At 46.3% G+C, this 25203-nt stretch overlaps 1 protein-coding gene across 11 annotated transcripts in view; it reads right to left on the reverse strand.

Annotated features, from left to right (window-relative positions):
• Positions 1–262: 262 nt before the first annotated feature.
• The window catches only part of PPP6R3 (protein phosphatase 6 regulatory subunit 3), a 318072-nt gene continuing 293131 nt past the window's right edge, over positions 263–25203 (reverse strand). For 9 of the 11 annotated variants that reach the window (XM_063944360.1, XM_063944362.1, XM_063944364.1 and 6 more), the window contains 3 exons: positions 20424–20441; positions 20040–20159; positions 263–1689 (listed from right to left, as the gene is read on the reverse strand). In XM_063944360.1, coding sequence (XP_063800430.1) covers positions 1638–1689; positions 20040–20159; positions 20424–20441 — 190 coding nt within the window. In that variant the 3' untranslated portion in view covers positions 263–1637. The remainder of the gene's footprint in view (positions 1690–20039; positions 20160–20423; positions 20442–25203) is intronic. The other 2 variants (XM_063944367.1, XM_063944361.1) reach the window with 1 other exon arrangement.

A 25203-nucleotide genomic window follows, 5' to 3' on the forward strand; every position in this document is an offset into this window, starting at 1 on the left:
TGGGATTATGCTCTGCATGGCCCATTGCCAGCTCCTAACATTTTATGAAACAGCCTCCTAGTGTTCAGTAGAGAAATGCTTTGCTCCAGATTGCACTTAAAATGGCATTACTAGTTAAACAAATACCATATATAAATCCAAATACTGTATATAGTTCACTATGAATTTAAAAAAAAAAAAAAATCTAAAAACAAAACACACCTAATGAGAATTTCTAAATCATGCAACACAAACAGTGTAAATGAGATAAGGAAGCAGAATCTATATTTTCCTTTTTATTGTAGTATGCAATGTAATGCTTAGGCACGTTGCATGGGAGACTACGCCTAAAAACTCTTGGGCTCAGTCTAGAGATTAATTTCTCCCTCAAAATACCTGTCTAGGAGAGGTCTCTCAAACCATAAGAATCTATTCATGAAATTAGACAGATTTACATCTACAAAAAAATTGTAAGAGGTGGACAACCCTTGTATCAAGACTGGCAACATCACATTGCTTTTTCCTGCTTCAAGAAGGCGGACTGGAGTTTACAGGAATATAGAAACATTATAAATTACATAGAATTAGCTTTCATAATCACTACCTATGTACAAACCAGTTGTAGACAAAAAAAACAAAACAAAAAAACAAAACAAAAACAAGCTGGTTTTGAACTTGTAATATAAAAATAATTCACAGATCGGCACAGAAAGAGCTGACATGCAAATTTAAAATGGATTTGGATATTATAAAGTACAAAATTCACCATAAAATACCTGCCCTGTTGTCCCCAAGAGGACAAGCATTTTATTTAGGACTTTAAAACAAAAAAACAAAAAACAAAAAAACATTTCCTAATGTGCATTAAAATAAACTTCTAAATGGGTAAAAATTTGCAGGAGACTAGTTCTTATAGTTAAGATCATCACCTGCTACTGAAACAAGACTAAAAGAGAGTGTATGGCTTTACATTAACAATTTGCCAGAACTGTAGTAATAAATACTTAAATCTCTACCAATAGACATTTGATTTGAATTGCAACAGCTAGGAGAAACTTGCTGCAAATTAGGAACACTGGAACAAAAATATCAATGTCTGAATCACTTTTGGTAACCTAAATACAAATAGAACATTTACAGGAAGATTTTGTCAAAAGAATAGTTCTGTTAGAAAGAGAAAAAAAAGAAAAGAAAAAAAAAAGGACTATTGTACAAAGTGGGGGAAAAAATGCATGAACTGGTAAATACTTTGGTCACATGAATTGTCAAATAGTTATGCTTTTCAAATACATTAGATTTTTGTTGTGTATACACTTTATAAAAACTATTTTTACAACCATTTTAACCATAGTATTACTATTACTGAAGTGGTGAGTTCTTATTTCATTGGGCACCAGTTTTGTTTAGAATACAATACAATATAAACATACACAAAAAGTCTTATTTCTCAATGTGCAATATTTTTACACTTTCAAGTCTGTACAACACCTTAAAATCTAAGAAAAATAAAATAAAATGTTGCTGGTCCTGATCCCTTGCAAAGTTAGTGCAGCAGTGACTGGCGTCAGCGGGCTTTTGCCCGAATCCTCAAGTAACACCACTTAAAATCCCAAATGGATATTAGTTTGCGATCTTCAACTAGCAGTAGGCATCACACATCATACTGGGCCATTTGTTGAAGCGCCATCCAAAACAATCTGCTCAGGCGTCCTAAAGACAGAAGAAAACGAGAAACATTTGTGGCGTTACGATGGGACAAAAGTGATTGCGCAGTTAATTCAGTCCACAAAAACAAACTCCAAAACACTAAATCCATCCACTGATTTATATCCTAGAACTGGCTTTTTCTCCACAAGAACTAGACAACACATCTTTAGAGACAACAAAAAAATAAAAAAATAAATAAATAGGATTTTAATTACCTACAGGTAAATCCTTTTCTCGTAGTCTGTAGAGGATACTAGGGTCCACATTAGTACCATGGGGTATAGACGGGACCACTAGGAGCCTTGGCACTTTAAGAAAATAGGATTTTGGAACTTACCAGGTAAATCCTTTTCTTTGAATCCATAGGGGGCACTGGACGCCCACCCAGAGCAGTTTTACCTGGTTGTGGTAAGTTCAGGGGATCTTATGGTATGCACACGCGTGTGCAGGGAGCGCTGGCAGTGCTGAGCTGCCGGCCGTCTGAGGGAGCAGTTACCTTCCCCTAAGCGACGGAGCCTCCGGCCATTACAGGGACAGACCGCGGCAGCACTGAACGCCCTCCGCGGTCTGATTGCATTACAGGCAGGGAGCGCTGAGAACGGCGCTTGCAGCGGCCGTCCAGCGCGTCCCTCTGAGCAGCGGCAGGGAATAGGGGAGCGGCGGTGGGGAGCTGATAACAGCGGTGGCGGGGATGGAGCAGCGGGATGCCTCGGGCGACGCACATAGCAGTCCCCCCACACGGCGGGGCGGCAGCGTGAGCTGACCGCCCCGGTCATAAATACCTGAGTTCCTGTGCTCTGACGGGGCTTCAACAGCAAGCTCCGTTCTGCAGCCTCAGCTGAAGGTAGCTGGTGTACTTGGGCTCTGACGGGCTTCTTCCAGGAAGCGCCGTCCAGTCCTTTCTGCAGTCTCAGCTGTTGTTAGCTGAGCTGTTTGTGGCTGTGAGGGGGCTCCTTTGTGAGGCCCGACACGCCAAGAGCTGCACGCAGCAGCTTCTATAATCCCGTACCCAGAGCTTTTGTGTAAGCTGGGAAAGGATTGTAATGTATAAAAAATAAAAACAAAAATATTTAAAAGTAAAAAATGTATGTCCCCCTCTGGAGGTCCACACTTGTGCACCGAAAAAACCCTGAGGTATTCTGGGAGTATGGAGGGGAGGAGAGTTACTGAAATTTGAATATTCAGTGCCCAGTTCTTGCTAACACCGTCCATATCCCAAGAGTACTCCAGTGACCCCTAGTGGATGAAAAAGAAATTAATATTGTGTGCTGGCACCTTCTACCAGACTCAGTCTAGAAACTGTGCCTGAGGAGATGGACATACCATGAGAGAAGGATTGAAAGGCCAGTGGTGAAATTCGAACCAGCACACACAAACCAAATAGAAAGCCATGCTAACCAAATTTGAACAGGAACAGCAACAGCTGAACCAACAACAATACTTAACCAAGTAACTGTGCAGGAAACAAGAAGCACTGGGCGGGCGCCCAGTATCCTCTATGGACTATTAGAAAAGGATTTACTGGTAGGTAAATAAAATCCTATTTTCTCTTACGTCCTAGAGGATACTGGGGTCCACATTAGTACCATGGGGATGTACCAAAGCTCCCAAACTGGGTGGGAGAGTCCCACTGACCTAGTAGAGGGGGGCCTGTACAGATTTTGGACATAGCAAGCCTGCCGTGGAATAAGCATGCTGGATAGTAAGCCTGATCCAGCATGCAATTGTCTGTTTTGAAGAAGGACATCCAATTTTATTGGGATCATAAAGAACAAACACTAAATCCGATTTTCTGTATCGAGCTGTTCGCTTTACATACACCTGCAAAGCCCTCACAACATCTAGGGACTTTGAGGTAGAGGAGGTGTCGGTAACCACAATAGGTTGGTTGATAAGAAACGCAGACACCACCTTTGGAAGAAATTGCTGTCAAGTTCTGAGTTCAGCTCTATCCTCATGAAAAATCAAGTAGGGGCTCTTGTGAGACAATGCCCCCAGTCCCGACACCCGCCTGGCTGAAGCCAGGGTCATCAGTGTAACGGTCTTCCACGAAAGAAACTTTACGTCCACATCCTGTAAGAGCTCAAACCATTCCGAGTGAAGGAACTGCAATACCACAATGAGATCCTATGGTGCCGTGGGAGGCACAAAGGGCGGTTGGATGTGCAGAACACCCTTCAAGAACGTCTGAACCTCAGGGAGGGAAGCCAATTGTTAATGGAAGAAAATGGATAAGGCCGAAATCTGGACTTTTATGGAGGCGCAGGCCCACATCCACACCTGACTGCAGAAAAAGTCCCAGTTGAAATTCCACCGCAGGAAATTTCCTGTTCTCACACCAAGAGACGTATTTGTTCCAAATACGGTGGTAATGCTTAAACATTGCCCCTTTTCTGGCTTGGATCAAAGGCGGAATAATGTTATCCAGGATTCCTTTCCTGGCTAGAATTTGACGCTCAACTTCCATGCCGTCAAACGTAGCCATGGCAAGTCTTGATAGACGAACGGCCCCTGTTGCAGGACATCCTCTCAGAGGTAGAGGCCACGGATCCTCCAGGAGTATGTCCAGTAGATCCGCATACCAACCCTTCTTGGCCAGTCCAGAGCAATGAGAATTGCTTGAACTTTTTCCCTTTTTATTCTTTTGAGAATCTTTGGGTTCAATAGAAGTGGCGAAAACAAATGCACCATCCGGGAGAACCATGGAGTTGCCAGAGCGTCCACCACCACTGCCTGTGGGTCCCTCGACCTGGAACAATGCCGCTGGAGCGTCTTTTTTAGACGAGAGGCCATCATGTCGATTTGTGGAATGTCCCACCAACGTGTCAAGCACCTCCAGGTGGAGGTCGTGTCTGCTGAGGAAGTCTGCTTCCCATCTGTCTACACCCGGAATGAAGATTGCAGACAACGCCACCACGTGTCTTTCTGCCCAGAGGAGAATCCTTGTTACTTCTGACATTGCTGCTCTGCTCTTCGTTCTGCCCTGTCAGTTTACGTACGTTACCGCCGTCACATTGTCCGACTGAACTTGAATGGCGTGATCTTGAGAAACATGTGATGCCTGTAGAAGGGTATTGTATCTGGCCCTTAGCTCTAGAATGTTGATCGGAAGAATGGTTTCCTGACTTAACCATTTTCCTTGGAACTGTTCCCCTTGGGTGACTTCTCCCCAACCTCTGAGGCTTGCGTCTGTGGTTAACAGAATCCAATTTTGAATCCCAAACCTTTGACCCTCGGTCAGGTGAGAAGTCTAAAGCCAACACAGAAGAGAAATCCTGGCTTTCGGCGACAGACGGATTTTCTGGTGCATGTGAAGGTGCGATCCGGACCATTTGTCCAACAAATCCAGCTGGATGGGCCTTGCGTGAAACCTTCCGTACCTAAGTGCCTCGTAAGAGGCTACCATCTTCCCCAGAAGGCGAATGCATAGATGCACCGATATCCGGGTTGGCTTTAGAACATCCCGCACCATCGACTGGATTACCAATGACTTTTTCAACGGAAGGAATATCTTCTGTTCCTCCGTATCCAGTATGATCCCCAGGAACGGAAGCCTTCGTGTTGGTTCCAGGTGAAATTTTGGTATGTTCAGAATCCACCTGTGATCCTGGAGTAGACGGGTTGAGAGGACAATGTTGTCCAACAACCTCTCCCTGGATGGTGCTTTTATCAGCAGGTCGCCCAGGTACGGTATTGTGTTCACTCCTTGCTTGCGGAGGAGAAACATATCTGCCAATACCTTGGTGAACACCCTCAGTGCCGTGGAGAGGCCAAATGGCAGGGCCTGGAACTGGCAGTGACAGTCCTGTAGTGCAAACCTTAGATAAGCCTGATTAGGTGGCCAGATCGGAATATGATGTCCAGAGACACCAGGAATTCCCCCTCCTCCAGACCTGAGATCACCACTCTCAGAGACTCCATTTTGAACACCCGTAAGTAGGGGTTCAGTGGCTTGAGGTTTAAAATGGACCTTACCGAACCATCCGGTTCCAAACACAGGTTGGCGTAATAACCTTTGTTTTGTAGTTGAAGTGGAACAGGGACAATGACCTGAGTCTGTACCAGTTTCTGAATTGCTGTCTGTAAAGTCATACTTGCTTCCTGAGAAGCAGGTAAGCCTGATTTGAAGAATCTGTGAGGTGGGAGTCCCTGAAACTCCAGTCTGTAACCCTGGGCGAAAAGGTCTTTGACCCAGGGATCCTGGCATCATGTTGCGCAAATGTGACTGAAATAACGTAATCTGGCTCCCACATGCCTGTCTTCCAGTCAGTGCAGTCCATCTTCATGCTGAAGGCTTTGAGGAAGCAGAACTGGAGGTCTGTTCCTGAGAACCTGCAGCTGCTAGTTTTCTGGGTTTACCTCTATTGCCTTTGAAGGCCGTAGAAGAACCTTTGGATTTACTTTTAGATTTCAGTGTCCGAAAGGACTGCAGAGTTGGAGGGAGCAGAGTAGGTTTTCTTAGCTGGGGGGTGCTGCGGAAGGAATGTACGTAGACTTACCCAACGTAGCCTTTGATATCCACGTTTCCAGTTCCTCTCCATAAAGGGCCTCACCTGTGAATGGTAGGCTTTCCACGCCTTTCCTGAAATCCGCAGTCCACTGGCATAGCCACAAGCCCCTGCGTGCTGACACTGCCATGGCAGTGGTGCATGCATTGAGCAAACCAATTTCCTTTATGGACTCCACCATAAAGTTAGCAGAGTCCTGAATATGCTGTAGGAGTAAAATTATCTCCCCTCTGGGCAAGGAATCTAACCCACAAATTAGATTACCTGATCATTTAGCAATGGCCCTAGTGATCCATGCACAAGCAATAGTGGGTCTCTGGGCCACCTCAGCAGCAGTGATTTGAGAGTGGTCTCAATCTTGCGGTCAGCCGTGTCCTTTAAGGATGCTGCCCCAGGAACATGTAAGACTATCTTACGTGACAACCTAGATACCGATGAGTCCACAATCGGTGGATTTTCCCATTTCTTTCTATCCTCCAGATAAAAGGGAAAGAATGTAATTAACCTTTTAGGGATCTGAAACTTTTTGTCAGGATTAGCCCAAGTTTCTTCAAACAGGGCAATCAATTCCTTTAATGCTGGAAAAGTAGCTGAGGATTTATTTTTTACATTAAAATAAGATTAATCATCCACCTCCACCACCTTGTCAAGAATGTGCAGGACTTCTCTAATAGCTTCTATAAGGGGCCTGTATTCCCTGTGAAAACACAGTTTAATCCACACAGAGAGCGCAGGGAGACACAGAAGATGGAGCCAGCCACACCGCACCCTTACAGCTAAAGTAAAACTCAGCTGGGTCACCAAACTAAGCTCCTTAATGGGGCTTAGTATTCTACAACACTACCCCGAGCCCCCCCCCCAGGTGGGGGCACATGTGTTAACAAGAGGGACGTTACCTGGCAAGGAGAGGATTCTGGGACTGCTGAAACGGGGCCCCGTTTTTCATGCACATATCATCATATTCCTGGATGTCTCTCCAACCCGGGTATGCCCTCTAAAGTTCTCTTTTTTTAAGAAAATTTTAATAAAGTATATTATCCAAAACCGGTATATTCTCTCGCTTTGTTACATTGAGGATTTACCCCGGAAGCGGATTGTGAATTTTAGAGGAAAATAAAGACCCACCTGCTTTGCATTTTATACAAGGCTCAGACTGAGTTTTTTGGTGAAGGGGATATCCCCTGTCTCCTATTTTCTCTATGTGATGGAGTTATGAGGATGAAGTGTTTACCACGCCTTACATAAATTATTCTTCTGTGAGTTCTTTGCTGAAGGGGGCATCCCCTGAGATTTATGGTGACGGTGTTCCATCAATGAATGATTATTTATGCCTCTCCTTTTCCTCACGATTGTGAATGGTTTGATTTAGGGGGTTAAGACCCCGATATAAATTTATATATCACTACTGGGGTGATTTGTTAACCACCTTTGAATGTGCATTTATACCCAAATAATACTACACAAGGATTTTTGCATTTTCTCTTCCTTTTCATGTTATAAACAACGCTCTTGAAGGAAAATGGAGTTGTGAAGTGGAGTGTTAAACCAGGGGAGTATATCTCATTTTTATCAATCACCATTTTGTTTATTGGGGCGCACATATGAACTGGAGTTAAGATTGTTTTTGCTGTATTAGTGTGGGGGATCTTGGGTGTGATCCCATTTTCTCTAGTTCATTAGAGCTGCCCATTTGTGCGCAAGAAAAACAGCACCAATTTCCATTTTGTGTTCAGACTTTTTCAGGGACTATGTAGCCAGCTCAGAGCGCTCCCCCCCTGTTGCCAGCAGCTTCCCTGAAAAGTAACTTAGAAAAAAAAATCTTCTTTCCTTCACTCCTCTCAGGAGCTCACAGGAAGTGCTGCCGGCTCTCTCAGGCACATTTTCTAAACTGAGGTCTGGAGGAGGGGCATAGAGGGAGGAGCCAACCTACACTATTTAAATTTTATAGTGCCCAAGGCTCCACAGGACCAGTCTATACCCCATGGTCTATGATGCATCCCCAACATCCTCTAGGACGTAAGAGAAATAGTAAAAAGGTAGCTTTTGCGATGAACTGGTTGTGGCTCTCTAGTCTATGGGACACAATAGGATAGGTTAAACATGTCTGGGCTTCACTGAATAGCAGATGGTCTGAGGAACAGAAGCACAATAAGCCAGGGGTATTCAACATGTGGACCCCCAGCTGCTATTCTGACATGCAAAAAACTGAATAAGAGAATGCTGGGATATGTAGTTCCACAGCAGCTAGAGGGCTGCATGTTAAGTAACCCTGCAATAGACTAATACTTTCCTAATAAAGTCACCCATCGTGTACATTAAGCTGTAACACATACCACATAAGAATAAATAAGAATTTACTCACCGGTAATTCTATTTCTCGTAGTCCGTAGTGGATGCTGGGAACTCCGTAAGGACCATGGGGAATAGCGGGCTCCGAAGGAGGCTGGGCACTCTAGAAAGATCTTAGACTACCTGGTGTGCACTGGCTCCTCCCACTATGACCCTCCTCCAAGCCTCAGTTAGGTACTGTGCCCGGACGAGCGTACACAATAAGGAAGGATTTTGAGTCCCGGGTAAGACTCATACCAGCCACACCAATCACACCGTACAACTCGTGATATGAAACATAGTTAACAGTATGAAACAATAGAGCCTCTAAACAGATGGCTCAACAATAACCCGATTTAGTTAACAATAACTATGTACAAGTATTGCAGAAAAACCGCACTTGGGATGGGCGCCCAGCATCCACTACGGACTACGAGAAATAGAATTACCGGTGAGTAAATTCTTATTTTCTCTAACGTCCTAGTGGATGCTGGGAACTCCGTAAGGACCATGGGGATTATACCAAAGCTCCCAAACGGGCGGGAGAGTGCGGATGACTCTGCAGCACTGAATGAGAGAACTCCAGGTCCTCCTCAGCCAGGGTATCAAATTTGTAGAATTTCGCAAACGTGTTTGCCCCTGACCAAGTAGCTGCTCGGCAAAGTTGTAAAGCCGAGACCTCTCGGGCAGCCGCCCAAGATGAGCCCACCTTCCTTGTGGAATGGGCATTGACAGATTTTGGCTGTGGCAGGCCTGCCACAGTATGTGCAAGCTGAATTGTACTACAAATCCAACGAGCAATAGTCTGCTTAGAAGCAGGAGCACCCAGCTTGTTAGGTGCATATGGGATAAACAGCGAGTCAGATTTTCTGACTCTAGCCGTTCTGGAAACATATTTTCAGTGCCCTGACAACGTCTAGCAACTTGGAGTCCTCCAAGTCCCTAGTAGCCTAGGCACCACAATAGGCTGGTTCAGGTGAAACGCTGACACCACCTTTGGGAGAAACTGGGGACGAGTCCTCAATTCTGCCCTATCCATATGGAAAATCAAATAAGGGCTTTTACAAGACAAAGCCGCCAACTTTGATACTCGCCTGGCAGAAGCCAAGGCCAATAACATAACCACCTTCCACGTGAGATATTTCAGATCCACGGTTTTTAGTGGTTCAAACCAATGTGATTTTAAGAAACTCAACACCACGTTGAGATCCCAAGGTGCCACAGGAGGCACAAACGGGGGCCGACTCTGCAGCACTCCTTTTTTAAATGTCTGAACTTCAGGTACTGAAGCTAGTTCTTTTTGAAAGAAAATCGACAGAGCCGAGATCTGTACCTTAATGGAACCCAATTTAAGGCCCATAGTCACTCCTGCTTGCAGGAAATGCAGAAATCGACCTAGTTGAAATTCCTCTGTTGGGGCCCTTTCGGCCTCACACCATGCAACATATTTTCGCCATATGCGGTGATAATGAGTTGCTGTAACCTCTTTCCTGGCTTTAGTAAGCGTAGGAATGACTTCCTCCGGAATGCCCTTTTCCTTCAGGATCCGGCGTTCAACCGCCATGCCGACAAACGCAGCCGCGGTAAGTCTTGGAACAGACAGGGCCCCTGCTGCCGCAGGTCCTGTCTGAGTGGCAGAGGCCATGGGTCCTCTGATATAAATTCTTGAAGTTCTGGGTACCAAGCTCTTCTTGGCCATCCACGAGTATCGTTCTTACTCCTCGCCTTCTTATTATTCTCAGTACCTTTGGTATGAGAGGCAGAGGGGAGAACACATAAACCGACTGGTACACCCACGGTGTTACCAGAGCGTCCATAGCTATCGCCTGAGGGTCCCTTGACCCGGTGCAATATCTTTTATAGCTTTTTGTTGAGGCGGGACGCCATCATGTCCACCTGTGGCCTTTCCCAATGGTGTACAATCCTATTGGAAGACTTCTGGAGGAAGTCCCCATTCTCCCGGGTGGAGGTCGTGTCTGTTGAGAAGATCTGCTTCCCAGTTGTCCACTCCGGGAATGAACACTGCTGACAGTGCTAACACATGATTTTCCGCCTATCGGAGAATCCTTGTGGCTTCTGCCATCGCCATCCTGCTTCTTGTGCCGCCCTGTTGGTTTACATGGGCGACTGCCGTGATGTTGTCTGATTGGATCAGTACCGGCTGGTTTTGAAGCAGAGGCCTTGCCGGCCTCAGGGCATTGTAAATGGCCCTCAGGTCCAGAATATTTATGTGTAGGGAAACAACCTGACTTGACCAAAGTCCCTGGAAATTTCTTCCCTGTGTGACTGCCTCCCAGCCTCAAAGGCTGGAATCCATGGTCACTAGGACCTAGTCCTGTATGCCGAACCTGTGGCCCTCTTGAAGATGGGCACTCTGCAGCCACCACAGTAGAGATAACCCTGTCTCCAAGGACCAGGGTATCAGCCTATGCATCGGAAGATGCGATCCGGACCACTTGTCCAACAGGTCCCTCTGAAAAGTTCTTGTATGGAACCTGCCTAATGGGATTGCTTCGTAGGAAGCTACCATTTTTCCCAGGACTCGCGTGCAATGATGCACCGCTACCTATTTTGGCTTCAGGAGGTCTCTGACTAGAGATGACAACTCCTTGGCTTTCTCCTCCGGGAGAAACACTATTTCTGGTTTATGTCCAGAACCATCCCCAGGAACAGTAGACGTGTCATAGGAACCAGCTGTGACTTTGGACTGTTTAGAATCCAACCATGCTGTTGTAGCACTTTCCAAAATAGTGCTACCCCGACTACCAACTGCTCCTTGGACCTCGCCCTTATAACGAGATTGTCCAAGTACGGGATAATTACAACTCCCTTTTTTTTTTTTTTTGAAGGAGTATCAACATTTCGGCCATTACCTTGATAAAACACCCTCGGTGCCATGTACAGTCCAAACGGCAGTGTCTGGACTTGGTAATGGTAATCCTGTACCACAAATCTGAGGTACTCCTGGCGAGGATGGTAAATGGGGACATGCAGGTAAGCATCCTTGATGTCCCAGGATACCATGTAATCCCCCTCGTCCAGGCTTGGAATAACCGCCCTGAGCGATTCCATCTTGAACTTGAATTTTTGTGTTCAAGGATTTTAAATATAAAATAGGGATTTTTGTTTACTTACCGTAAAATCTCTTTCTCTGATTCCATCTGGGGGACGCTGCGCCATTACTTGTGGGTTAGAGGTGTGTGGTTGTGGAGTTTGGCACAGAACTATTAAAACCTGACTCCTCCCCCCTCTAACCCCTCCCATCTCCTTCCTGCCTAGCCAGCACCTCAGTTAACGTTTAGCCAAGCCAAAGGAGATAGACCGAAAACAATTAACTGGTTAAACCAGACAACATATGGGAGGGATCGCAGCGTCCCCCAGATGGAATCAGAGAAAGAGATTTTACGGTAAGTAAACAAAAATCCCTATTTCTCTTTCATCCATCTGGGGGACGCTGCGCCATTACTTGTGGGATTTCCCAAAGCAAGCAAATGAGAGGAGGGAGACATAGACGGCATAGCCGTCCGCCAAATTTGACGCCCAACAGGGGCAGTCTCCAAACCGAAAGTGTGAGAACGGTAAAACCTTTTTAAAACGTATGCACAGACGACCAGGTCGCCGCCCTACACGACTGCTCAATAGACGCAGCCCCGCGAACATCTCAAGAAGCTCCAATAGCTGGAGTCGAAGGAGCTTGAATCGAGTCAGGAACTGAAACATTAGAAGACTCTGTGATGGTCGTAGTTACCCAACGAGTCACTGTGTACTTGGAATCCGGCCAATCTCATTTGGACGCAGCCATTAAAAACCAACAATGCATTCGTACGACGGATAGAATTCGTACGAGATAAATAAATCCGTAAGGCCCTAAGCACATCTAAGAGAGCCAATGGGAATCCTCCCCGGAAGGAGGAGGAGTAAACGCTGGAAGGACAATGTCCTAATTTAGATGAAACGCTGACACAACCTTCGGAGGAAGGAAGGTTTTGTTCGCAGAACCACCCGATCATCATGAAAATCCAACAAGGGTGGTCTGCAAGAAAGAGCTGCCAATTTAGATGCTCATCTTTTGGAGGAAATTGTCAATCGGAAGACATTGAACGTTATATACCGCAATTGTACAGATTCCAAAGGTTGAAATGGAGGTTTCTAAAAAAAAACCGTAAGGACTAAGTTAAAGTCCCAGGGAGGAACAAAAAAAAAAAGGTGACTGAATCCGAAGAACTCCCTGAAGGAACGTCTGAACTTCTGGAGTGATAGCCAGTCTCCTATGAAGAAGAGTCGACCAAGTAGAAACTTGACCCCATTAGTGAAGAAGTCTGAGATCTTCATTGAGATCCTCCTGAATGCAGGATAACAGACGAGGAAACTCTAAACACATCCGGTGTTAAACCACGCTCTTCACACCAAGCAATGTAAATTCCAGAAGCCACCGGTTATCTTTACTCAACAGGACGAGAAAAAAACCTTTTTCCCCTTAAAATATTGGATTCAAGAACCAAGCCGTCAAAGTCAGCCGACCAAACCTGTGTGGTGACATGGTCCTTGAATCATAAGATCTAGAGCAGAGAGGGTCGGGATGGTTCCTCGACGACCCTATTGTGCAGAAGAGTGTACCACTGTCATCGTGGCCAATCTGGGTCCACCAGAATGATTGGAAGACCTTCTCTCTGAACGCGTTGAAGCCGACGTGGAATCGGTGGAAATGGTGGAAACACATATCCCAGTTGAAAGTGCCACAGCGCCGTCAGTTCATTGATTAGAATTGCTTAAGGGTCCTGAGTACGCGACCCTTAGAGAGGAGGTTTATTGTTGAGACAAGACGCCGTTAGATCTACATCGGGCATCCCCCACCGGGCTACTAGAGTCAGAAACACCTCCTGGTGAAGCCCCCTCTCTCCCTTATGCACCGTGTGACGGCTTAAGAAAACCGCTTCCCAGGTCTCGACTCCTGGAATGTGAATCACGGGTATAATCTGAACCCAATGTTTTGCCTAAGTGAGAATCTGAGCGACTGCCTTCCTGGCGGTCCAGTTTTGAGTTCCTTTATTTAAGTAACTGCCGTGGCGTCGTCGGGTTGAACCCGTACTGGATTACCCTTTACCATGGTTTGAATCCGAAGGATGCCTACCGGACTGCCCTCAACTCCAAGATGTTGATCTGTAACTTAGACTCGACTGTTTCAGAACGTCTGAAAGTAAGGAGTCTGAAACACCGCCCCTCAACCTCTGAGGCTTGCGTCTGTGGTGACCATCCCTCAAGAGCAAATCGTGAACGGTACCCTTTTTGGTCAAATTGGGCTGTGAAGCCACCAGCGAAGCGACCGACGAGTCTTTACAGACAAGCGGATTAGCTGTAATTCGAGATGAGGTCCTGTCCGTGAGGAAGAAACGCTTTCTGGTTGGTAGCGTCGAATAAGAATCCCAGAAATATCATTTTCTGGGAAGGAAGTAAAGATGACTGTGGAAAAGTTATTATCCATCTGAATGACTATAGAGTCTCTATCGTGAGACGCAAGTTCTGGTGAAGGATTCACTCTGACAGTCCTGATGAAAAGATCATCTAAAAACGGAGTAATGCTGACACCCTGTGAATACCTGAGGAGCCGTGGATAGACCAAAGGGAAGAGAAACTGAAAATGGCAAGGACCGACTGCGTATCTCAGACAAGATTGACGACCTGTCCAAATAGGAACATGCAGGTAGACGTCCTCTACGTCCACTGAAGCCAAATATTCCCCTGGTTTTATGTAGCGATAATCGAATGGATGGATTCCATTCTGAACTTTTGGGTTGAGAGATCTGGATTCAAACCCTTTTGGCCGAAACGGTTTGTCCACAAGAAAAAGACCTGAGTAAAATCCCGACCTCTCTACTGAGAGGGAACTAGAAGAATCACTCCATTTAGTAAGAGAGTGGCTGTTGCATAAAGAAGAGCTCAACGTCTGGAGGGAGCGTTTTTGGAGAGGAGTGACGAACACACGATATGGGATTGGTTCCTCGAGATGTAACATATAATCTCTGGATATGACCTCCGTCACCCACAGATCTGGTTTTGACAGGAGCCACACTTCCTTGAACTGCCGTAACCGAGCCCGAATCGTCATTGATCCCTCCAGAGATCGTTAACCGTCATGCAGTAGGTATGTCGGCAGGTTTACTGGCTGGTCTAAGAGCCGCCTGTGTTCCTCTACCTCTGAATGCCTCTCTTCGTGGGAACCTGGAGAAAGAACGAAAGGGATGGAAACTACCTCTGTCCTGTGTACGAAAGGACCGAAACCTCGTGGTCTTCGGTCTCTGAGGAGCAAATGGAAGAAAAGGGCTCTTGCCCCCTGTAGTCTCTTCTGTAATTCCGACCCAAAAAGAACTCACCTTCAAAGGGTATCGCCGTCAAGCTCTGTTCCGAGTCAGAAACGGCATTCCCAAACCCGAAATCAAAGAGACCGTCTTGCTGTCATGGTCAAGGCAGAAATACAGGATTGTAGCGCAGTAGACTCTAACAAGGTCTCATTTTTCTAATTGAATGACTTCCGATGGATCGTGGGACTGCATTCAAGATACAACCTGTGCCAGCCAGTCATCCGCGGCCATGAAGACCCAAGTGCTAGCTAGAATTGGGAGTAGAAAATTCCTGATAAAGATAACATAGATTTAATCATTGTTTCAATCTTCCTATCTGTAGGATCTTTCAACTAAAACGTACAAACCTCACAGTTTGGGCCATGGTGGGAATTGAACCCACGACCTCAGCGCCCTAAGGCAGCAATGCCAAGCATCACACCAGCAGCACTGCCCATGTACAAAAAGAATAACCGTAGCTTTTGTTAAATGTGAATAGGAGCGTCTACCTTTTGGGTCTGTTTCTCAACATCTTGTATCCCCCTTATATAAATTAAAATTTATTTTGGGGCTGGGACAGGAGAATCCGACTTAAGTCAGGGCTCTTTCAAATATCCGCAAAGTGTGAATAAGGGGGAAAGACAGTAACTTGTCTTTTTTTTTTTTTTTTTTTTTTTTTTTTTGTGTTTTGAAAAAGGCAGAGGAAGAACCCGCCACCTCCGAACTCTGAATATTAAGAGTTTGACGGATGGCTTATATCAGAATCTAACACCTGAGCTAGTAGAAAAACTCCTCATCCTATTATCCCACTCTGGGTCTACTTCCCCATCCTCCAGTGGGAATGTTTCCAACTACTCCTCCGGAAAAGTTATAGCGGGCAACGGCTGCGGCCGTTTTGTAGCAGAAGAACTGCCGGCAGAGTTAACAAATTTGTTTAGAGACTGAGCCCATATTTCGAGCCCATAGAGCTTCCACTGTAGCCATAGAGGCATAGACTGATCCGCGGAACTTTCCTGCTGGTCCGCCACAGATGCCCCAGAGCATGAAACACAGAGTACCTGCGTCCGGGCTTCCCTTTGCTAGCTATGATCCCCATAGTGAGCAGGAAAAAATAAACCACCGAGGCGGTCTTACCCTTTGTAGATTTCATAAGTAATTAATTCATTTATTCTCTTTTCCAATACTTTGACATATTGTTGTATATTGTAATATACTATGAATCATACTGTGTTCAATGCATATTATATATTGCAAAAATTACCTCCCCTAAAAGTATAGCATGACACAATGTAAATCTACAGTGAATTTATACTGTGTCCCAAAATATACTTGCTGTTAGGTGATCAGCCTTTGTTGTGAGCGCTGCACAGTGTCCCCCGTACTGCCTCTGGAGAAGATGGCGGCCGGAGCCCTGCATACCTGGACGAGAGTGCGCGCGTGGTAGTGGAGGGCGGGAGTCCGTCCCTTCTTGAACAATGAAGCGCCTGTCAGCTTCAGTAGGCGCGCTGCAGCCGAAAGTCTGCGGCTCTCGCGTGCCGCCACCCCAAGTTGTTCTGTTCAGGTAGCGAGCACAGCGTCCCCCTGTCACTGTAGATGGTATCATGACGTGCGCGCGGGCAGAACAGAGCGGGAAGCCGTCCCTGCTCTCCTCTCGCGACCAACCGGAAGTTCGGGCCGCCGCGCGTTGCTAAGTATAGCGACTGTTGCGGCGGCTTCTCCGGGATCCCCGTCCCGTCCCCACAGCCCTTCAGACAGTACTGCGGCTGTATGGGTACAGGTCTCCGGCACAGCTCCCGCTGGCGGGCTTGCGCCGGGGGTGGGGGGGGGGGGGGGGGGGGATGTGGGGAAGGGAGATAAAGTAAAAATAATACTAAAATTAGTAAAATAAATAAATATTAATAAATAATAAATAATAAAAACCGTTAGGGACAGCCCAATACTGCCAGTGACAGATTGTGGCTGTCCAGTACCTCTTTGATCTGTCGTGTGAATCAAAAGGCCCCAGTGACCAAGGTATGGTGGCCCTTTCTGACAGCATCCTTGTTCCATTTATACCTGTCACCTGTAAACAGGGACTAGGTATAGAAAAATAAAGAAAAATAAAGAAAAAATAAAGAAAAATTAGGAGAAATAAAAACTGTGTCTGTACTCCACAGGCACAAAACTAAAACTGAGGTGCTGGCTAGGCAGGAAGGAGATGGGAGGGGTTAGAGGGGGGAGGAGTCAGGTTTTAATAGTTCTGTGCCAAACTCCACAACCACACACCTCTAACCCACAAGTAATGGCGCAGCGTCCCCCAGATGGATGAAAGAGAAATGGGTCACACCGAACCATGCGGTTTCGGTACCCCAACCCGTGTGGAATAGTAACCCCGTCCTTGTTGAAGTAGGGGCACCTTGAGTATTACCTGCTGGGAATACCGCTTATTAATTGCCTCTAGCACAGCCTCCCTGCCTGAGGGAGTTGTCAGCAAGGCATATTTTAGGAAACGGCTGGGGGGAGACATCTCGAATTCCAGCTTGTACCCCTGAAATACTACTTGAAAGAAACAGGGATCCACCTGTGAGCGAGCCCACTAATTGCTGAAATTTTTAAGACGGCCCCCCACCGTACCTGGCTACACCTGTGGAGCACCCGCGTCATGGTGTGGCCTCACAGGAGGCGGGGGAAGAATCTTGATTCTGGGAACAGGCTGACTGGTGCAGCTTTTTCCCCTCTACCCTTGTCTCTGTACAGAAAGGAAGCGCCATTTGACCCGCTTGCTTTTCTGAAGCCGAAAGGACTGTACCTTTGTCTGTGAGGAAACCTGAGGTAAAATTATTTCTTCCCAGCAGTTGCTGTGGATACGAGGTCCCAGAGACCATCCCCAAATAATTCCTCACCCTTATAAGGCTCTCTATGCGCTTTTTAAGTCAGCATCACCTGTCCAGTGACAGGTCTCTAATACCCTCCTGACAGAATGGACATTACATTTATTTTGGATGCCAGTCGGCAAAATATCCCTCTGTGCATCCCCCATATATAAGACGACGTCTTTAATATGTTTTTATGTTTGCCAACTAGTATCCCTGTTTGACAGGGTCACCGACCACGCTGCAGCAGCACTATCTGCAGGTCTCAGTCTAGTACCTGAGTGTGTAAATACAGACTTCAGGATAGCCTCCTGTTTTTTATCAACAGGTACCTATTAAAGTGGCCGTATCCTAAGACGGCAGTGCCACCTTTTTTGACAAACGTGTGAGCGCCTTATCCACCCTAGGGGATATCTCCCAGCGTAACTTATCCACCTGGCGGGAAAGGGTACGCCATCAGTAACTTTTTATAAATTACCAGTTTCTTAACGGGGGAACCCACGCTTTCACACACTTCATTTATTCATCTGATGGGGGAACAAAACACTGCCTGTTTTTTCTCCCCAACCTAAAACCCATTTTTAGAGGTGCTTGGGTTAAAGTCAGAAATGTATAACACATTTTTTATTGCCGGGATCACGTCACGGATGTTCCTAGTGGATTGTGTATATGTCTCCACCTTGTCGACACTGGAGTCAGACTCCGTGTCGACATCTGTGTCTGCCATCTGAGAGAGCGGGCGTTTTTGAGCCCCTGATGGCCTTTGAGACGCCTGGGCAGGCGCGGGCTGCGAAGCCGGCTGTCCCACAGCTGTTACGTCATCCACCCTTTTATGTAAGGAGTTGACACTGTCGGTTAATACCTTTCACCTATCCATCCACTCTGGTGTCGGCCCCACAGGGGGCGACATCACATATATCGGCCTCTGTTCTGTCACCATATAAGCCTCCTCATTCAACATGTCGACACAGCCGTACCGACACACCGCAGATACACAGGGAATGCTCTAAACGAGGACAGGACCCACAAAAGCCCTTTGGGGGGACAGAGTAAGAGTATGCCAGCACACACCAGAGCGCTATATATATATATATACAGGGACTAACTGAGTTATGTCCCTAATAGCTTTTTATACTGTATACAGTGCCAATTTTAATGCCCCCCCTCTCTTTTCCCTCTTACTGTACTGTAGAATTGCAGGGAAGAGCCAGGGAGCTTCCCTCCAGCCGAGCTGTGAGGGAAAAATGGCGCCAGTGTGCTGAGGAGATAGGCTCCGCCCCTTTTTTGCGGCCTATTCTCCCGTTTTTTATGGAATTCTGGCAGGGGTATTTACCTCATATATAGCCCCTGGGGCCATATATTGAGGTATTTCAGCCAGCCAAGGTGTTTTTATTGCTGCCTCAGGGCGCCCCCCCCAGCGCCCTGCACCCTCAGTGACCGGAGTGTGAAGTGTGTGAGAGGAGCAATGGCGCACAGCTGCAGTGCTGTGCGCTACCTTGGTGAAGACAGAGTCTTCATGCCGCCGATTTTCCGGACCATCTTCTTGCTTCTGGCTCTGTAAGGGGGACGGCGGCGCGGCTCCGGGACCGAACATCAAGGCTGGGCCTGCGGTCGATCCCTCTGGAGCTAATGGTGTCCAGTAGCCTAAGAAGCCCAATCCGGCTGCAAGCAGGCGAGTTTGCTTCTTCTCCCCTTAGTCCCTCGCTGCAGTGAGCCTGTTGCCAGCAGGTCTCACTGAAAATAACAAATTCTAAGACTATAACTTTCTAAGAGCTCAGGAGAGCCCCTAGTGTGCATCCAACCTCGGCCGGGCACGAAATCTAACGGAGGCTTGGAGGAGGGTCATAGTGGGAGGAGCCAGTGCACACCAGGTAGTCTAAGATCTTTCTAGAGTGCCCAGCCTCCTTCGGAGCCCGCTATTCCCCATGGTCCTTACGGAGTTCCCAGCATCCACTAGGACGTTAGAGAAAGACTATTTTTTACTTCTGCGCCTCCAAGGCTTTTCACCTCCCCTGTGCTGAGCCTATTTTGCTAGTTTTCAGGCTGGCCACATTCAAACATCAATATTTACCCCAGAAGACTTTGAATGAACGAATATAGCTTCAGTTTGTTTTTACCTCCTCACATGCTAAAGACTAGAAGGGGGGGGGGGGGTGGAATGGGGGGGAAGAGAGAGATCCACACTCCCCGGGCTTAAGGATTTCTGCAGTGTAGGGGTTATATAGAATACCAGAACACAACAGGGCAACAGTGTCACTAGATGCCAGTATTTGGCGTGAAAGGGCGGTGTCAGGATAAGGGAGAAATGGGGACTGTATCTTACTTACTTCTGTTCTTGGCTGCTACTGTTTGGCTGTAAAACTGGTGGATTTTCCATAGAAGAATCGCAGTTCTCCACAACATATTTACAGGCAGAGTCATTAGAGGTAGACAATTTCCCTTCCTCACTGCAAAAGAAAATATATTAAAAGGACATTAAATTGTGCACTGCCCTAGATTTACTATTAAAACACAATGAACTCATGCAATGGGTGCCAATGGTAGGAATTGGGAATGAACAGTTACACATTCTGTACATTGCAGCATGTGCACAAAAAAAAAAAGAAAAAAAAAAAAAAAAAAAAAAAAAGAGAGACAAAGGAGATATCGGCATACAGGGAAATGTACGGAAAACCTGTACAGAAGAGAGCCTTAAGTTTAAAGATACATACCAATAGGATTTCAACACTCTGAAGCCATTAGTGCGCAATGGAAAGGGAAAGGAGGAGAAGCAGGCATAAAAAGAATGCTACTTAAAGTTGTATTGTGTGGTGTGGATAGAGCTGCATAAATAAAAAACATTCAATCTTAGTAACTAGTTGCTAGCCAACAACCTCTAAAGTCAAATCTGAGTACACTGCTAGTATCTTTTGATTCAGTGAAACACAGGGCTACCGAATGCATACATTAGAGGCTAGAATTAGGTAATAGGCTAATGCCACCAAAAATACTACAAAAAATAAACCAGCCCCCCCAACCAGTACTCCAGTAGAATGTTGGGTTTACAATATGTCCGAGAGCTACTCCGTTCAAATCAGCTAATCCTTAACAATTACCATACAGTCCTCCCCACCACCTCTCACATAGGGAGATTTATCAAGCCGAGAATTTGCACAAATCAACCAATCAGCTTATAACTACATTTCAAAGTCTGCAGATGAATGTCAGAATTATTTGCTTTGGACAATTGCTCCACGCTAAGGCTTGATACATCTTCCCATAAAAGATTTAAAAAAAGCAAAAAAAAAAGCCTCAAATCCTTAAAACTTAAAAGTAACCACAGGAGTATATTTACATTTCTGGGACATGAAACCCGGTAAAGTCACCAAAACCCACATGGAGGGAAGAGGAGGAAGGATGGGGGGGGAAGGGGGGGAAGAAGGGGGGGGGGGGGGGGGGGAGAGAGAGGAGGAAGGAGGAAGGGGGGGGGAGGAAGGAGGAAGGGGGGGGGAGGAAGGAGGAAGGGGGGGGAGGAAGGAGGAAGGGGGGGGAGGAAGGAGGAAGGGGGGGGAGGAAGGAGGAAGGGGGGGGAGGAGGGAGGAAGGGGGGGGAGGAGGGAGGAAGGGGGGGGGGAAGGAGGGAGGAGGAAGGGGGGGGGAGAGGAAGGAGGGAGGAGGAAGGGGGGGGGGGGGAGAGGAAGGAGGAAGGGGGGAGGAAGGGAGGGAGGAAGGAGGGGGAGGGAGGAAGGAGGGGGAGGGAGGAGGAGATAGTGGACTCTCCACATCCACTATTTATAGGAACTTCACCCATTTTTTCATATTTTGATTTTCCTACATCATGGAATAAATGGGGATTCAGAAATTCTACATAATAGCCAATAAACCGTACTCTACAGTTAAGGGTTGGCTCTTGTATTTGGCAATAAAGTGTAATACTTATATGAGCAATTCTATCTTTTGCTAAGAAGCATATAAGCAAACCGCAGAGTTAACAATGGGCTTTAGAAGACGTAATGGAGCACATATTACGAAAGTATTTCAACGGGGTTCAAATGAATTACATAAGTTTGTGAGAGAAAAGACCACCACTGTTGGTAGGGGTGACCCACATAAGAAAATCTTCCTTCATTTGTTAGAAAGCATGCTAAGACACCAACATATCAAGTGTTGAGTATAGGGATAGGGTCTGATGATCTGCTTGGCCCTTATGCTGCCTATCCCCCTCAGAGACTAGAAAACGTATCAAGAGAGTAAGAATTAGCACAAGACAGAAACATCCGAAGAAAACCTGCTGTAACAGTAAAAGAACCAGGGATTGGGAGAACATTCATATTAACCCTTTTGCTGCATATATTTAAAAAGGGTGGTCTTCAGTATGCCGGCTGTCGGGATCCCGGCGCCCAGTGTACCGGCGCTGGAATCCTGACAGCCGGCATACCGACACTTATTCTCCCTCGTGGGGGTCCACGACCCCCCTGGAGGGAGAATAAAATAGCGTGGCGCGCGTAGCGTGCCACCCTGCCCGCAGCGTGGCGAGCGCAGCGGGCCCACAAGGGGCTCATTTGCGCTCGCCACACTGTCGGTAAGCCGGCGGTCTGGCTCCCGGCGCCGGTATGCTGGTCGCCGGGAGCCCGGCCGCCGGCATACCATACTACACCCATTTAAAAACTGTGGATGACGAGTCCCACTAGTCATCCACAGCAAAGTGCCCCATGGTCACTTACCTCTTCCCTACCAGCAGGAGGGCCTGCCCCAGAGCAGTTCATTTAATGGATTTAAACTTTAAAATATTGCCAGAGTTGAGGGAGGGACTTTAAGTCGATCTATCGTCACAACCCTGGCACCTAGACAGGGGGCACACTTATTAAAAGAGGAAAGCTCCTGCTTTTAAACCCCCCCCCCCGACCACCAGGCAAACACTCCCGCATTAGAGAAAAATCATAGACTCCAGGGGTGTCCTGGTATTGCTTTGAATAAAAGAAAATACTACATATCATTTCAAATATGTTCAGGATGCAGGGAGTTACCTCCAAGCTGCCCAATTGCTTGCTGGAAGTAGCTATATAAAGGCTTACAATAATAACCCTTTAATATGGGACACCAATAATTTACGTAGGTTCTGTTCTGTGGCGGATTAAATCAGGTGAAATGCAGGCTAGCATTCAGACAGCCACAGAACCTGTGCAAATTATAGGAGTACCAGATTAGAGGGAGCACATAGACGATCATAAATACTAAACAGTGACGTGGGGTGAGGCAGAGCCTTTTCTGTCAGACCAACGTATACGCCAGAGTTTTCACAAAATAAAGCATATGAAAAATGCAAAAATATAATATTAGAAATATCTTCTATGTATTATTCTAATAATTTTTAGACAAAACTCTTCAGGTAAAAAGTATGACAGGTGAGGCAGTGTCTCCCCTGCCTATCTTTTCTGCACATTTCTGATCAAAACACAGCAAATTTCCAGCAGTATATGCCGCTGCACCTGTGTATAATGCCCACATGAACCTCTTGGCTCATAAATTATGTGTAAATCTGGCTCTTGTAGTAGCCAGTGCCTCCTCAACCATTTACCTCATTGCACATCCCGGACACTAAACAAAAAAAATAGGATTTTTTTTACTCACCGTAAAATCTCTTCCTCCAAGTCCATACGGGGTATGCTGCGGTAATCATTACACTTGGGTTAGAGTGTGTGCCATGGGCATTTAGGCACAAGAACTAAAGCACCGACTCTCCCTACCACCCCCCCCCCCCCAAAACCGCTCACATATACAGCAGTGCCTCAGTCTAAGTTTAGCAAAGCCAATAGAGAAATAACACTAATGGCAAGAAACCAGACAAACGGAGGGATTGCAGCATCACCCGGATGGACTCAGAGGAAGAGATTTTATGGCGAGGAGTAAAAAAATCTTATTTCTTCTCTCATCCAGGCGGGTAATGCTGCGGTAGTCATTACAGTTGGGAATTCCCAAAGCAAGCCTAAGAAAAGGGCAAACGTCCGGCTGAACTGCACGTAAAACATACCATCTAAAATTGGTAATCTCCATACAAACGTATGGAAACTGTAAAATTAGGTAAAGGTGAGCACAGACAACCAAGTCATAGCCATACACAGGTGTGTTACTCAGGTGCCATGGTGAACCGCCCATAGAGCCCGCAGTGGAGCAGAAACAAGCAAATTGGAAATCAAATAAGTGTGACAAAGGCTGCATGCACGAACCACCCTATCTGAATGAAAAATGATCACAAAGGGTTTTTTCTTCTTCAAAACATGGCTGCTAACTCGGAGATCATTAATGCAAGAAAATGCAAGTCAACAGACTGCATAAGGTCTAAAGGAGGTGTTTTGAACAGTTTTCAAGAGCAATTTTAAGTCTTAAGGAGGGACAGGAGGTACACAAGAAAGCTGTATATGCAAAAATCTGTGAAGGAAACACTGAACAACCATTAAGAATGTTGGTAACCATCTCAGGAAAAGGAAATATAGAGCAGAAACCAGTCTCTGAAGAGAAGACAGTCCTTTTGACAACTGTCCTGCAGAAAGCACAAGAGGAGGGAAAAAAAAAAAAAAAAAAAAAAACAGACTAAGAGCCTCAGCTTTACATTTGTACCAAAAGATGAAGTTTGAGACATGGCGATAATTCTTTGATGTGATTGGTTTGCGAGCCTGAACATAGTCAGTACTACTGACTGCAGCAAACCTTTTACCCTGATGATGTTGGTCTCCAGAACCACGCCGTCAGTCTGAAGAGATAAATCCCGGTGATGACAAATTTTGAAATAGGAGATCTGGCAAAAGAGGTAGACTATAAGGAGTCTTGGCCACCATGGTCTGAAGAAGTGCATAGTGTCGACAGGCAAATCTAGAGCAATTTATGAGGACCGATAAAAGTCAGTGGTCGAATGTGTTGGAAGTACTCACTGGATTTCGCCAGAGGCAGAAACAAATATCCCAGATGAAAGTGGCAAGGAGCTAAAATGGCATCCATGATTGCTACACGAGTATCTCTGGAGTGATCACCGTACCAAGGAAGCCCTTTTTGTTGAGATGAGATACCCCAAGGTCGATGTCAGGCTTGTCACACATGTAAACCAAAGTCAGAAATACTTGTACGTTTAGTTCCCATACCCTAGGGATGAACAGTGTGACTACTTTAGAAATCCACTTCCCAGTTGTCCACTCTGGAACTGGACACGCACAATATTGCCAGAGCCTAAAGTTCCACCCCTTGCATATGTGAGATACCACTCCAATGGCTATCCAGCTGCGAGTGCCACTTTACAGGTTGATATAGGCTACTGCAGTTGCATTGTTCAACTGGATGCGGACTGGAACACCTTGTAGTAAGCCTTGAGCTAAGGCGTTGTGGGTGGTCCGTAGATCGGAAGGGACATCTCCGCATCAGACCACAGTTCCTGAAAATGACAGAGTTGAAACTCAGGACCCCAACATCTGAGACTAGCGACTGTTTATTAAGTTTTATGTCCAGATAGAAAATAGAGCCC

Source organism: Pseudophryne corroboree, chromosome 11 (genome assembly GCF_028390025.1).
Source record: "Pseudophryne corroboree isolate aPseCor3 chromosome 11, aPseCor3.hap2, whole genome shotgun sequence".
NCBI lineage: Eukaryota > Metazoa > Chordata > Amphibia > Anura > Myobatrachidae > Pseudophryne > Pseudophryne corroboree.